Source organism: Neophocaena asiaeorientalis, unplaced genomic scaffold (genome assembly GCF_003031525.2).
Source record: "Neophocaena asiaeorientalis asiaeorientalis breed wild unplaced genomic scaffold, Neophocaena_asiaeorientalis_V1.1 scaffold771, whole genome shotgun sequence".
Taxonomy (NCBI): Eukaryota; Metazoa; Chordata; class Mammalia; order Artiodactyla; family Phocoenidae; genus Neophocaena; species Neophocaena asiaeorientalis.
The window spans coordinates 637,059-650,008 of NW_020171822.1; the positions used below are offsets into that span (position 1 = coordinate 637,059).

Sequence of the window (12,950 nt, forward strand, 5' to 3'; positions counted from 1 at the left end):
AATTTGATATGTAAACCTCAAGCTTTCAGAGAATAATGTTGAAAATTTAAGCTCTAACATGCAGCAGCCTCATGCTTTCCCTAAGGAGATCACAGGTGTGCAATTTTCACTTGCAAATGATGTCTTTTTCTAAATTGCTGCCGATTAGATTTCCCCCTCTGGGTTCACAAATAAAGCACAGGCTGCAAGCTGCCCTGGGCCGACGCATCTGTATCATCTCACACGGCTGAGTGATGGCTTAAAGGGAAACAAACTGGGTCGGAGGCCAAGCGCTGCAGGCATCCACTTCATTTTAGCTGTGTTCTAGCTTCGCTCCAGATCCCAGTGCTCATCTTAAAACTTTCAAACTTCACAGAAACCATTCTGGGCCCCTTAGCTACAATCAAATGTGCAAATGACTTTACCACTCTTTTAGGAGATTTTAATTCTTTGACTCTCTTGCCAATTCCTTAGCTTGAGTTATCAGTCCTTAGCCTGGGTTGTGGAAACTTACAGAACACATTCAAACTCAGTAGGGCTGTCAGAATCCTCCCGGCCACGCCTGAAGTCAGAGGTATCAAGGGATTACTGGGTGCCACACTAGTAACCTTTCACCTGAACAGGAAAATTGCAAATGTCACCATTCGATATTTTCAATGACTTTTATTCCATCAGGTTTGGGTTCAGAGCATGGTGGCATCACACCTGTCACTCTGCCTCTGGGCTCTCCGGGAGTCCATAGATGGGCTTTGTGGGGGCAGGGAGCTGGAGGTCCTTAGACTCCTGGAACTTTTATGTGAGCATTTTTCCCAGGAGAAGATAAGATATTCAGCCATCATCAAATTCTCAAATGGGTCTGTAACCCATTTGATTAAGGAACACTTCTCTAAATGTACTTTATTAACATTATGTTCTCCCTATTATAAGGCAGATGTGATATTTACTTCACTCTATTAGTGAATAACTTTATTTCACAGCAATCTGGTATGTCTAAAGTATTTATCTCTACTCTTTGGCCTGTTTCCAACAAGACGGAGCACTTATCACGGGGCTGTCAGCTCACCAAAAGGATGACCTTGAAAAAGGTCCCCTCAACTCCCTTGGCTGGAATTCTTCAACTGTAAAAGGAGATTAGGTGATCTACATGACCTTTTGGATCCCTGCGAAACTTGGGAGAGATTTCCCTCGTACGGGTCTATTATGGTCCTTTATTTGTAAATGGAAGATTCAAGGACTTTTTTCATTGAATTACTCTAATGTTTTTATCTGGCACTAAAATATTTAAAGGCTGTCCTGAAAAGAGCACAGCAAAAGCCCCCCTCCTGGCTGCACCTAAAAAGAACTGAAGTGGGAGATGGCAGAAGGCAGGGCTGGGGTTGATACTAGGTTATCTATCAAGTGCTCTCTTTCTCCAATCTTCGACACACAGACCAGACAACCATCTGTCAGACAGTCCCTTTCTGACTATGGACGAAAAATGTCATTTCTGCCCTTTTTGGACTCAGTGGTGCCCGGAATGCTTGTGTATGCCCTGGCCCACAACTGTTCTCATTCCCATCTTGACTATTAAATAAATTCCTGCTAGATTAAACTGAACTAAGGACAACGGATAGGTTGCAGCAACTTTGGCCCAGTCTCTTTTTATGGACATACAATTAGGTTCTAAGAACCCCCAAATGATGGTTGTATGGTAGAGGTGTGATGAATAATAACAAGAGCAGTGGTCATTTGTTAACTGCACGTACTACAGCACATAGACTATGTGGTTTAAGCATTTTATTTCATTCATTTATTCATTCAATCAACAACTGTTTTTAAAATCTCTACAACTGCCAGACACTAAGTGCTAAGGACAAAATGGTAATTAAAAAGAAATCCTTGGTCCTGTGCAGCGGACTTTATAGCCTAGCGGGAATTCATTCATTTTAAGTCACACAAATAGATGTAAAATTCCAACTCGGTTAAGTGCAGCAAAGGGAATGTGTGTCATGCTGTGAGGGCATCAAGGAGGGAGGGGAGGGAGGGCTCCCCTGGTGGAGCCGGGGTGGAACGGAGGAGGTTAAGATGTTACCCAGAGTGAGGGTGCAGCAGGAGGGCATACCTGCTTTGGAGAAGACCACTTTGGCTGCAGTCAGGAGAAATACCGGGAGGGGATTGAGAGTGGCTGCAGAGAGACGACAGGCTGGGAAGCTAGTACTGGGGTAGAGACTGGCAAGGTTGGCAGCTTAGACAAGGAGCGCGGTGACGGCAGAGCGGAGCAGAAGCAGCAGGTGGATTCGAGAGAGGTTCAGGAGATAGAATCAGCAGAGCTTGGTGATGGAATAGATACAGGTGGGAAAGGAAGAAAGAAGGGGCCAAAAAGACTCCTGGGTTGCTGACTTGGGGCTCCAAATGGGTGGTGGTACCCAGATTTGTTGGGAAAGATCAAGAGTTTGCTGTTGGGCATGAGAGATTGGGGGTGGTTTTCTCTCATTTTCTCCCTCCTGGTATGGCTCTTGACAAAGAAGCCACGTTTTCAAGTCAGCTGAGCCAGCTGTTAAGCATTTACCAGCACACCACTGATGATGAGTGAGGAGCTGGTGAGCTAGGCTGCAGCTGGACTGCAAAGTTTGATAGAACTCTGCATTTTATTCTAGGAGTGACGAAAGCCATGGCAAGTTGTAGGCAGGAGAGCAGTGTAGTCTGGTGCCTGATGTAAGGTTGCTTACTGCTGGGGAGGAGGGGCCAAGAGTGGAAGCAAGGAACTCATCAGGAGGCTAGAGGGGCAGTCCAGGCATGAGATGATGGTGGCCTGGACTCGGGTGGGGGCAGTGGACAGGGATAGAAGTGGGTGGAGCGCAGAGAGACTTTGGTGATCTAATTCATTAGGACATTCTCTCACTTTTTGGTGGGGCATGAGGGAAAAGAAGAAATCCAAGCTGACTCCTGGGTTACTCCTAGACTATGTTTATTAATATGGCCTTAATTTTTACAACTTAATAAAATGTCGAACATATAGGAAAGCAGAGAACAATATAACCAATACCCATCACTCAGATCCAACAAATGAAAGCATCCCACCATGAAGAACGGTACAAATTCCTTCCTTTTTTAAAAAAGAAATAAAATGTTACAGATAAAGTTGAAGGCTGTTTTTCCTTTATTAATATGGTAAGTTATATTAATAGATTTTCTTAAAGAAACTTTCCTGGTGTTACTGAGATAAACTTTACTTGATTATGCTGTATTTTTAATACATTGCTGGCTTCATTTTATTAATAATTTACTTTATATTTTTGCATCAATATTTATAAGTGAATTTCCTCCATAAATAACATTTCTCATTACGTCTTGTTTGACTATGGTATCTTGGGATATTGGCCACATAAAAGGAGTTGGTAGTTATCCCTCTTTATCTTTTATCTGAAACAGTTTATTTAAGATAGGGGTTATCTGTTAATCTCTTGCCCCTCTCACTGCATTGTAGTCACCACGCAAAAACCCAAGCTCTGGTTAAATCTGACTCTTTGCCTACCACTGGGGGTGCACCTACCTGCGCAGCTGGAAAAAAAAAACACAGCCATACTGGTTGAACTTGCTTGAAATTAATGACCTTTAATGCTGTCCAACAATCATACTAGAAATCCCTGGACCATCCATTCCCTTCTTCTCCTAAAGGACAATTTCAAACCTTCTCCCCTCTCCTCAAACCTCTGATAACTCCTCTCCAACTCCACTCTCGGCTAATGACGGTGCCTTGTGTTTCACTGAGAAAGCAGAAGCAATCAAAAGAGAACACTGAGCCTGCGTACCCTGCCTTCCCTCTTGTTTTGATGAATAAACTATCTCTGCTCCAGTAATTCCCACTCTCACTCTTGCAGTATCAGTTTCTCCCTATCTACTGGATCATTTCTACCAGATATATAATTTCTCAAATAAACCCCTCTCAAGCTCACATCTCCACCCTACCACTGCTCTCCTTTACAGCAGACTCTTGAAAAGAATCGTTTCAATGCAATCTTTAGCTCTTGTTCTTCCCTTCTCGAGCTCCCCTCAACCAATTTCTGCCTCTAATACTCACATAAACTGCATGACAAGATCACCAACAACTTCCACACCGCTAAATCTAATGGTCACTTCTCAGTCTTGTTGCTACTTGTCTTTGACCCATTATTAGTCTTTCCCCCATCTGATACTCCTCCTTGAATCACTTTCCTCACTTGGCTTCTAGGATGACAACCACCCTTGGCTGGTTTTCCTCCTTCCTCATCTGCTGCTTCTCAGTCTCCCTTGGTGTTCCCTCCTCATCTTCCGGACCTCTCCATTTTTGGAAAGCTCCTCTTTAAATGTCATCTCTTCTCTGTTTAACTCACTCCTGTGATCTCATCCAGTCTCATTATCTTTCATTACATATATGTGTACCAACAGCTCCAAGGTTTTCATCTCCAGCCCTAACCTCTCCCCTGACTTCTACACTCATATATTCAACTGCCTATTTACCATTTCCACTTGGATGTCTAATGGTCACCTCGAAATTAATAAAACTCCTTATCTTCCCCCAGAAACTTGCTCCTCCACAAGCTTCCCCATCTCAGTAAAAGGCAATTCCATCCTACCAGTTACTCAAGCCAAAAATCTTGGAGTCATTCTTGACTTTTTTCCATACATCGTACACTCAGTCCACCAGTAAAACTTGTCTCTACCTATGAAATTTTCCCCAAACTCAACCATTCCTATCTGTCTCCACTACAACCACCCTTGTCTGAGCCATCATGCTCCAATTGCAGAAGCTTCCTTAACTGGTCACCCTGTTGTGCATCTTGACACCTTATATTCCATGCAGCCGGTGGAGTGATTCTTTTCAAACATCATTCAGATGATGCCACTCATCTGCTCAAAGCCCTCTCACGGCTTCCCTTCCCACTCAGAATAAAAGCCAAATTCCTTAGCCTTCAAAGATGAATGAATAAACCTCTAAATGTTCCTTGGTCCTAGTCTATAAACTCATCTTGGACTAGGAGTTTTTTCACTCATTCAATTTTCTTTAATGGTTATAGTCTAATTAGGATGTAATTTTTTCTTGCTTTAACACTGGTAACATTTATCTAGAAAACTGTCATTTACGTTTTCAAATTTACTGCCCAAAATTGTTCATAGTATTTTTCCATTTTCTCCTAATATTGTCTATTTGTCCCTTTTCCCCTCCCCCTATCAACCCTGACAGAAGTTTGCCTTTTTATTAGTCTTTTTTAAAAAACTAGCTTCTGATTTTGTCAATCTTTTTTATTTGTTTTATATTACATTAATTGTTGGTCTTGTCTTTATTATTTCCTTTCATCTATTTCCTTGGGTATACTCTGTTGTCCTTTTCTCAACTTGAGTTCATTAATTTGTAAATCTTTCTTCTTTTCTTATACATTTCAGGATATAAACTTCTCTTCACATCCCACTTTAGCTATATTCCATAAATTGGTATTTGGAATGCCTTTCTTTTTATTCAGTTCTAAATATTTTATAATTTCTTCTTAGATCCATGACATCATGTGTGTACATATATATGTGTGTATATATTCATGACGTACATATCCATTATCTGTTTAAATATATTTAGAAGTGGGCTTAGTAGGATTCCAAACATATTTGGCCGGGGGTGGGGGGCGTTAGCAGTCATTGTTTATTGCTCTCTAATTTTCTTGCATTTTGGTCAAAAAATGTGGTATGCATAAAGTTGACTCTTCAGTATTTTTTGAGGTTTCCTTTATACCCTAATTTGTCATCAATTTTTGAAAAATATACTTTGCAAGGTTGAAACAAATAAGTATTTTCTACTGGTTGGGCACAGAATTCTACGTATGTATACTTGATCAAGTTTGTTTCTTATGGAAGTGTTCAAATTTTCTATGTCCTAATTATTTCTCTGCTTTATTAGTATCTGAGAGAAGGGTATTTAAAAACTCCCACTATGGTTATGGATTTGTTAACAATTAAGTCAAGTTTTTCTTTATACATTTTGAAGCTATGTTGTTAGTATTCTGTGGGTTTAAAACTGCTCTATTTTTTTTGGTGAATTATCCTTTTATCATCTAGTAATAACATTTCTTAATCCCTAATAGAATTCTTTTAAATTTCAAAAGCTTATCTGTCTGATGTTAGTATCAATATAATTACTCCAACTTTTTTTTGGTTAGCATTTGCCTAGTATATCTTGTCTCACTAATTACTTTCAAACTTTCAGTATCCTCTGTTTTAGGTTTGTCTCTTATAGATCACATATATCTTTAAAATTTTTTAAAAATTAATTTCCATTATCTGGTTAATTTAAAATTTTACATCTATTGTGATTGCCTTTTTATTAGTCTTTTTAAAAAACTGGCTTTTGGTTTTGTCAATCTTTATTATTTAGCAGTAAGTACATTTGGCAAATGACTAATGGAAAAAATTCTCTTTCACAGACACAGGAAAAGGAATTAGTTGATATGCTAGCTGATCTGAACAAAGTATTGCCTCTAACAAAAGAATAACTACGAGTTTGGTATATTTAACACTGATTTCTAACAAGTGAAATCAATGTAACTTGATGTCAACTTAAAAAGCTCAACATCACTAATCATCAGAGAAATGCAAATCAAAACCACAATGAGATACCACCTCACACCTGTCAGAACGGCCATCACCAAAAAGACCACAAATAACATGTTGGTGAGGATGTGGAGAAAAGGGAACCCTAGCACACTGCTGGTTGGAATGTAAATTGGTGCGGCCACTACAGAAAAGAGTATGGACCTCAAAAAACTAAAATCAGAACTACCATATGATCCAGCAATTCCACTCCTGGGTATATATCCAAAGAAAACAAAAACACTAATTTGAAAAGATACATGCACCCCAATGTTCATAGCAGCATTACTTACAATAGCCAAGATATGGAAGCAACCTAAATGTCCATCAACAGATGAACAGATAAAGAAGATGTGGTGTATATATACAATGGAATACTACGCGACCATAAAGAAGAATGAAATTCTGCCATTTGCAACAACATGGATGGACCTAGAGGGTATTAGGCTTAGTGAAATAAGTCAGACACAGAAAGACAAATACTGTGCTTTATCACTTATATGTGGAATGTAAAAAATAAAGCAAACAAACAAATATAACAAAACAGAAACAGACTCACAGATATGGAGAACAAATTAGTGATTACCAGTGGGGAGAGGGAAGAGGGGAGGGACAAGATAGGGGTAGGGGACTAAGAGGTACAAACTACTATGTATAAAATCAAGAAGCTACAAGGATATATTGTACAGCATGGGGAAATATAGCCCTTATTTTATAATAACTTTCAATGGAATATAACCTATAAAACTATTGAATCACCAAGTTATACACCTGAAACTAATATGGTAAATCAACTATACTTTAAAAAAAACCCAACAAATCAGAAAGAGGTCAGCCTTGTACCAGTTGACAATGAAAACTACCTCATGAACATCTGCACCTATCTACAGGAGATGGGAAATATAGTATAAACTTTAGAAACCACTCATTCAGAGTCCAGCTCATTCATTTTTTATTGTGGAAAAATATGCATAACATCAAATTGCTCATTCATTCTTACACAGTGGATAGGTGACCTGCCTAAGATCACTCAGAAAAGATGACCAGGCCCTAAATGGGTGAGGGCTCTACAACTGTGAAAACTAGCTATTGGGGTGGGATGGGTGCGAGGTGGGGGAAAGCGGGAAGGAGTGATTCTGCATGTGCAGACTCACTGGATTTTCCAACAGAACCGTACTTGGGGGTGTTCTGGTTAACCAGAAAAGCTTGACTATGCAGTCAGGAAGGGAAAAACAGGGCAAACATGAGGGCTTCTCACGAACTACCCCCAAAATAAATACAACTAAAGGCTCAGACAACTTTTTTTTAATCATTAAAATGTTGGAGAGGAAAGTCCAATGCTGCAGATTTGCTTTAATGGAAAGACAATTCTTTTGCTCCTGAGGGAAGGTAAGCTTGGATCAATAGCTGGGGTCGTTAGGATGGCTTAGAGTCTGCAGAACATATTTTATCAACAAGGACTTAAGGGTACTTTTCATGTGCCTGGAGCACTGCTTGATGCAAAAGGAATGAAACTGATGAGGTCTCTGTGCTTAAGGATCTCACAGAATCCATGAGGAGATATAATTATGTTCAAAGACCAGAAAGCAATTAGTAGCTGTATCAAGGCCTTCAGGAAAAAGAGCATCCTGGGCCAGGGTGGTGAGGAGAGGACTTGTGGCCTGGATATGTGTGGCCTATATCAAAATCATAACACCATCAACAGCACTATTTGCTAACTGCCTACTGGGGCGGGGGGGCAGGCAACATACTGGGCAGTAATCACAGGTGTTTACATCCTCATTTTACAGATAAGGGCATAGTCTCAGAGAGGCTGGGAAACGGTTACACCTGTAGTTGAAGGACGAGCTAGAGATTCAAACCCAGGTGTGACACAAGAACCAAGCTTGATGAGTTCTCCTTAAAGCCCCTTCCATCACAGTAATGAAGGGCCAGGATTTTCAACTTGGATTTTTAAAACACTTTGTAGAAGTAATTATAATATATTCCAAAGAGGAAGGCAAAAAAAAAAAAAATCACCCCCACTTGCCTGCCTACTTCTTCTTCAGTTCTTAGCTTGAACATCGTCTCTTCCAGGACTCCTCCCTGCTCCCCAAACTGGGCTAAGCTCCCAAAATAAGAACCACAGTCCTTCATGTGCAATTTCAAAAGCCAATATGCTCTGAAAATTTAAAGCGTTTTCATAATTTTGCAGCAAGCTCGTTTGGTAGCAAAAGGTGACCTGATGTGAAACTACTTTCAGTCTTTACTTTTCCTACTCAGTGTGAATCTTCATATTCCAATGTGGAAAATAATAATGTGTTTAAGGGTGCTGCCTAGACTTCACTGCAGTTACTAGAGAATATATATGTATATTACCTTCCTAAAATCCAAACACTGCTGACCTGCAAACCACATCTGACCCCAGGAGTTTCAGACAAGAGACTCTGGACCGATTCCCTACGCATAAATCTGACTGCACTACAATTATTTATTCTTCTTTGTAGGCCCAGCACCTGACAGAGTGACTTGCACATAATAGGTACACAATAAATATTTCCTGAATGAAGAAACAAGGCTGTGAAATTGGCTGTAGGGAAAAGGGTCAGTGGCTTGGGAGTGACCATGGCTCCCAACTTGAAGGCCAGGCCTCTACCCTGGAAGGCCACTTCCTTCTCTGACGTGGAGCTCCTATAAATAATTGCTGTTGATGGAGGGCAAGCAACATAGCTGTTGTCTTCACTAGGAATAAAAATAGTCCAGTGGCCTTACATGATGGGCCCAGACATAACTTTAGCCGGGTAATACAAAACAGGAGACATTCCATACCTCAGACTACATGGGCAGCTTCGAAGATCCCCTCCAACTTTCGGAGAAGACCTGCACTGGGTCTACCCCTGCTACCTGCAGTAACCTTTCTGGCCTGCAGTTTTCTCATCTGTAAAATGGCAGCCAGAGTAAGCCCTAAGACCCTCGCAGGTGGGTCTCTAACAAGATAATTCAAGGGCAGAATAGCAGCAGTCGCCACACACCCCGGAGTGGGATGCACACCTCAGGAGTTTCTTCACTCCCGTCTACTGTCCTCGCAGTCCAGAGCTCACCATCCTCATTCAGTGTGCTCTGTCCAACCTACACACACCTCCTTCCATCCAAAAGCAGCAGAGTCAATGCAGAAAGACGCATTTTGTACCCAGGGCACCCAGGGGGCTCCTTCTATCTTCGATCCCAAACAGCGGTCAAAGAATCCTGTGCAGTGTAGCCGCACAGCCCTTGGGTCCCCTGGCTCGTAAAGTGGACGGCGTGGGGAGTAACCATCGGCCAGCAAGGACCGGATTTAAAGAGGAAATTTCCTCTTAACTGCAAAGTCTCAGGACACGAGAGGGGGCTGGGTAGGAGAATAAGTGCCTCGAGATGGCAGTTCGGGGTGGTCCCTCCTTACCTGGTAACACAGGATTGTCTGCTGCACCAGCCGCGCGTATCCGTCTAAGCGGACCCCGGAATTGCTCCGGCTCCTCATCTCCGCGTTGCTCCGGGTCCTCGGCGTCCGACCTGCTACAAGGAGGTGGGACGCCCGGGCTGCGGCCGCCGAGCGGGCCCGGTTCCCAAGCACTCACAAGCCTCGGTCAGTTCTCGAGATGGAGCCCGGCGTTACGAGGTAGGGACTTTTTTAAACGACAGAACCAAACTATGATTGGAAAGCAAGCCAACTAGAGCTTCTTACTGCTGAGAGGCGCGGAGGAGGAGAAAGGGGCTGGCGCTATGGCTGCCCCGCCTTGACCAGGTCCGTAGCGCTCCCGACGCTCGCGGGTCTCTCGCGGCCCCGCGAGAGAAGTGGGGAACTGGGAACGACCCGCCTGCCGCAGCAGACTCACAGCCCAGTCCCCGGGCGCGCCCCCGCGGCGGAACGGAACCCTCCGAGTCGCGGCCAGTGGGGGAAGGAAAACGAGGTGGCCCCCGAGAGCAGCGGGGAACTTGGCTCCGGGCGGGAACGTTTGCCTCTCTCAGCCCCTTACCTCCCTGCCGGCCGTCGACCTCAGCGGGGGCTGTTGAAATAGGTCCTTCCGTCGCGGGCATCTGGACGCCCCGGGCCCGCCCCCGGACCCGCCCCCGGCGCGGAGCCGAATCCGCGGAGCCGGGCCTGAGGCCCAGAACACGCCTAACACGCTCTGTCGCTGGCGGCCCCGCCCAGCCCTGAGATGCGCTTACAACCCCATCCCTGGCCCCGCCCTCTAGCACCGCCCCTAGATCCGCCGTCGCGGAGCAGAAAGCTCGCAGTTGCGGAGATAAAGGACTGACTCCGGGCGGGGGATAAGGTTTCCTTCCTAAGCGGCCGTGGGGAGGGCCGCGGAATGGGCTGCCAACCTTCGCCAGAGGTGGGAGAAATACGTCCGCCCACTGCGGCTGCCTGGGCGCCCCTCCGCGGACCATAATAGTAGCTCTGACCCTGGCGCGTCTGCGCCCACGAGCGGAAGTAGAGTAGTGGGGCCCAGCGGGGAAGAGGAGAGGGGGCGACTGGGGCAGAGCAGGGTCCCCCAGCTGCCCCCCGCGCCTGCGGCCTCGCCACTAGTCACCTGGCAGAAGCTCACCGAGCCTGGCCTGCAGTCAATCTCCAGACCTGCAACTTGAAACTCGACATTACAGTTTCTCGTGGCCTATCATTACCCACAGTGTTTACAATCTTCTGCCCACTATTCATTTTCCAACAAAATCTGGTCCCATATTAATTCCAGAGGACAGCTCAGCTAATATCCTTAACTCAAGCCCTTTGCTAGTCTCCATGCACTTACTGTATGCTTGACCCAGTAGGCCTCCTCCTCCTTGCCTATCTGAAGCTTGTCTTTGCTTTAAGGGCCTGCTCGGCTCTTCTATATTAGCCCTCCCCATTCTCTGAATTCCCATAACAATTTCTTTAGTAAGAACTTAGGTCTTGGAGTCAGTTCAAATTGAGTTCAAATTCCAGTTCTGCCATTTACAAGTGGTGCGAGCTTTGGGATGTTTTAGCTGTTTGATATTCAATGTTCTCATCTGTAAAATGGGGATAATAATAGCACCTACCTCCTAGGGTGGCTTTGAACAAGAGGGTGAATATAAAGCACTCAGCACCATGCTTGGCTCATAGGAAAGTACTTCATGAATCACAGCTGGTTCCATCATCATTTGACAACAATGTACTGCTCATATTGTTTTCACGTGAGGCATGTTTTTCTAACTGGATTGTAAGTTACTCATTGAAACAGTTTTGGTATCTCCTACCGTACCTGGTACAGTGTTGAGCATGTAGTTGTAGCTCAATTGGTACTGAATGAATGAATGAATGAAAGAAAATAAGTCATGTTCAGCTGGGTCCCCTATGTATCATCCTTAACCAAGTTCATTTTCAAAATTCCATAACATAAATCTGTGTCACTCGACTAAAGCACCAAACCCATTATCTCACTTTTTGTTTTCTTACTATTGGCTCTTAAATAATGCAGCAATCCACATGATGTGCCTCCATGCAAAATTTGCTATGGTCTGGGGTAAATAAAACGGCATTAAGTTATCACCATTAAATCTCTTGGAATGTGAATATGTACTCTTACAGAACTCTCACATATACTGTAACTAAAAGCTGGGATTATTGCTTCCTTTCATTACTGCCTTTGTTCACAGTGAGTTCTTCTTCAAGAGTCCATTTTGTAGCCATGGGGGAAAATAACTGATGACCTTTACATATTACCTGACATTTCCATCCAGGATAGAAACATTTTCAGTCTCTTGATCTCTTTGTAAATTCTGCTACACACATATACCTCTTTTGGTGCATAGCCAGCCTACATTCTTAGGCTTTGGTCTATGCTTTAATGTATATTATCATATAAGCTGTATTTTTCAATAAGCTTGAAATTCAGGAATAAAACCAAAAAGAAGGAAGGCTATTACTTTTTTAGCTTTTAAATCTCCAAGCAAATTTCAGTGATTCTTTTTGGACTACAAGCTCTGCTATATAAAAAACAGACTCATGGGGCTTCCCTGGTGGTGCAGTGGTTGAGAGTCCGCCTGCCGATTCAGGGGACATGGGTTTGTGCCCTGGTCCGGAAGGATCCCACATGCTGCAGAGCGGTTGGGCGCGTGAGCCATGGCCGCTGAGCCTGCGCGTCTAGAGCCTGTGCTCCGCAACGGGAGAGGCCACAACAGTTAGAGGTCCTCGTACAGCAAAAAAAAAAAAAAAAAATCAGACTCATATCTTAGATTTCTATGTCCCTGAGATATAAAACCTCCGTATCTTGGTCCCTATATCCATGAAAACGTTCTCTGGTTGTGTCCCAATAGAAACCCATCTCCGGGTCATTTCTCAAATGTTTGTTAAGAATCAGATATGGAATGTGATGGGGTATGCTGTTGTTTCTGAAGCT

The 12,950-nt window shown here is 43.5% G+C and overlaps 1 protein-coding gene across 5 annotated transcripts in view; it reads right to left on the bottom strand.

Annotated features, from left to right (window-relative positions):
- The window catches only part of PHKA2 (phosphorylase kinase regulatory subunit alpha 2), an 82,117-nt gene extending 71,724 nt beyond the window's left edge, over positions 1–10,393 (bottom strand). For all 5 annotated transcript variants that reach the window (XM_024739396.1, XM_024739380.1, XM_024739387.1 and 2 more), the window contains exon 1: positions 9,995–10,393. In XM_024739396.1, the coding sequence (XP_024595164.1) occupies positions 9,995–10,072 (78 nt within the window). In that variant the 5' untranslated portion in view covers positions 10,073–10,393. The remainder of the gene's footprint in view (positions 1–9,994) is intronic.
- Positions 10,394–12,950: the final 2,557 nt, after the last annotated feature.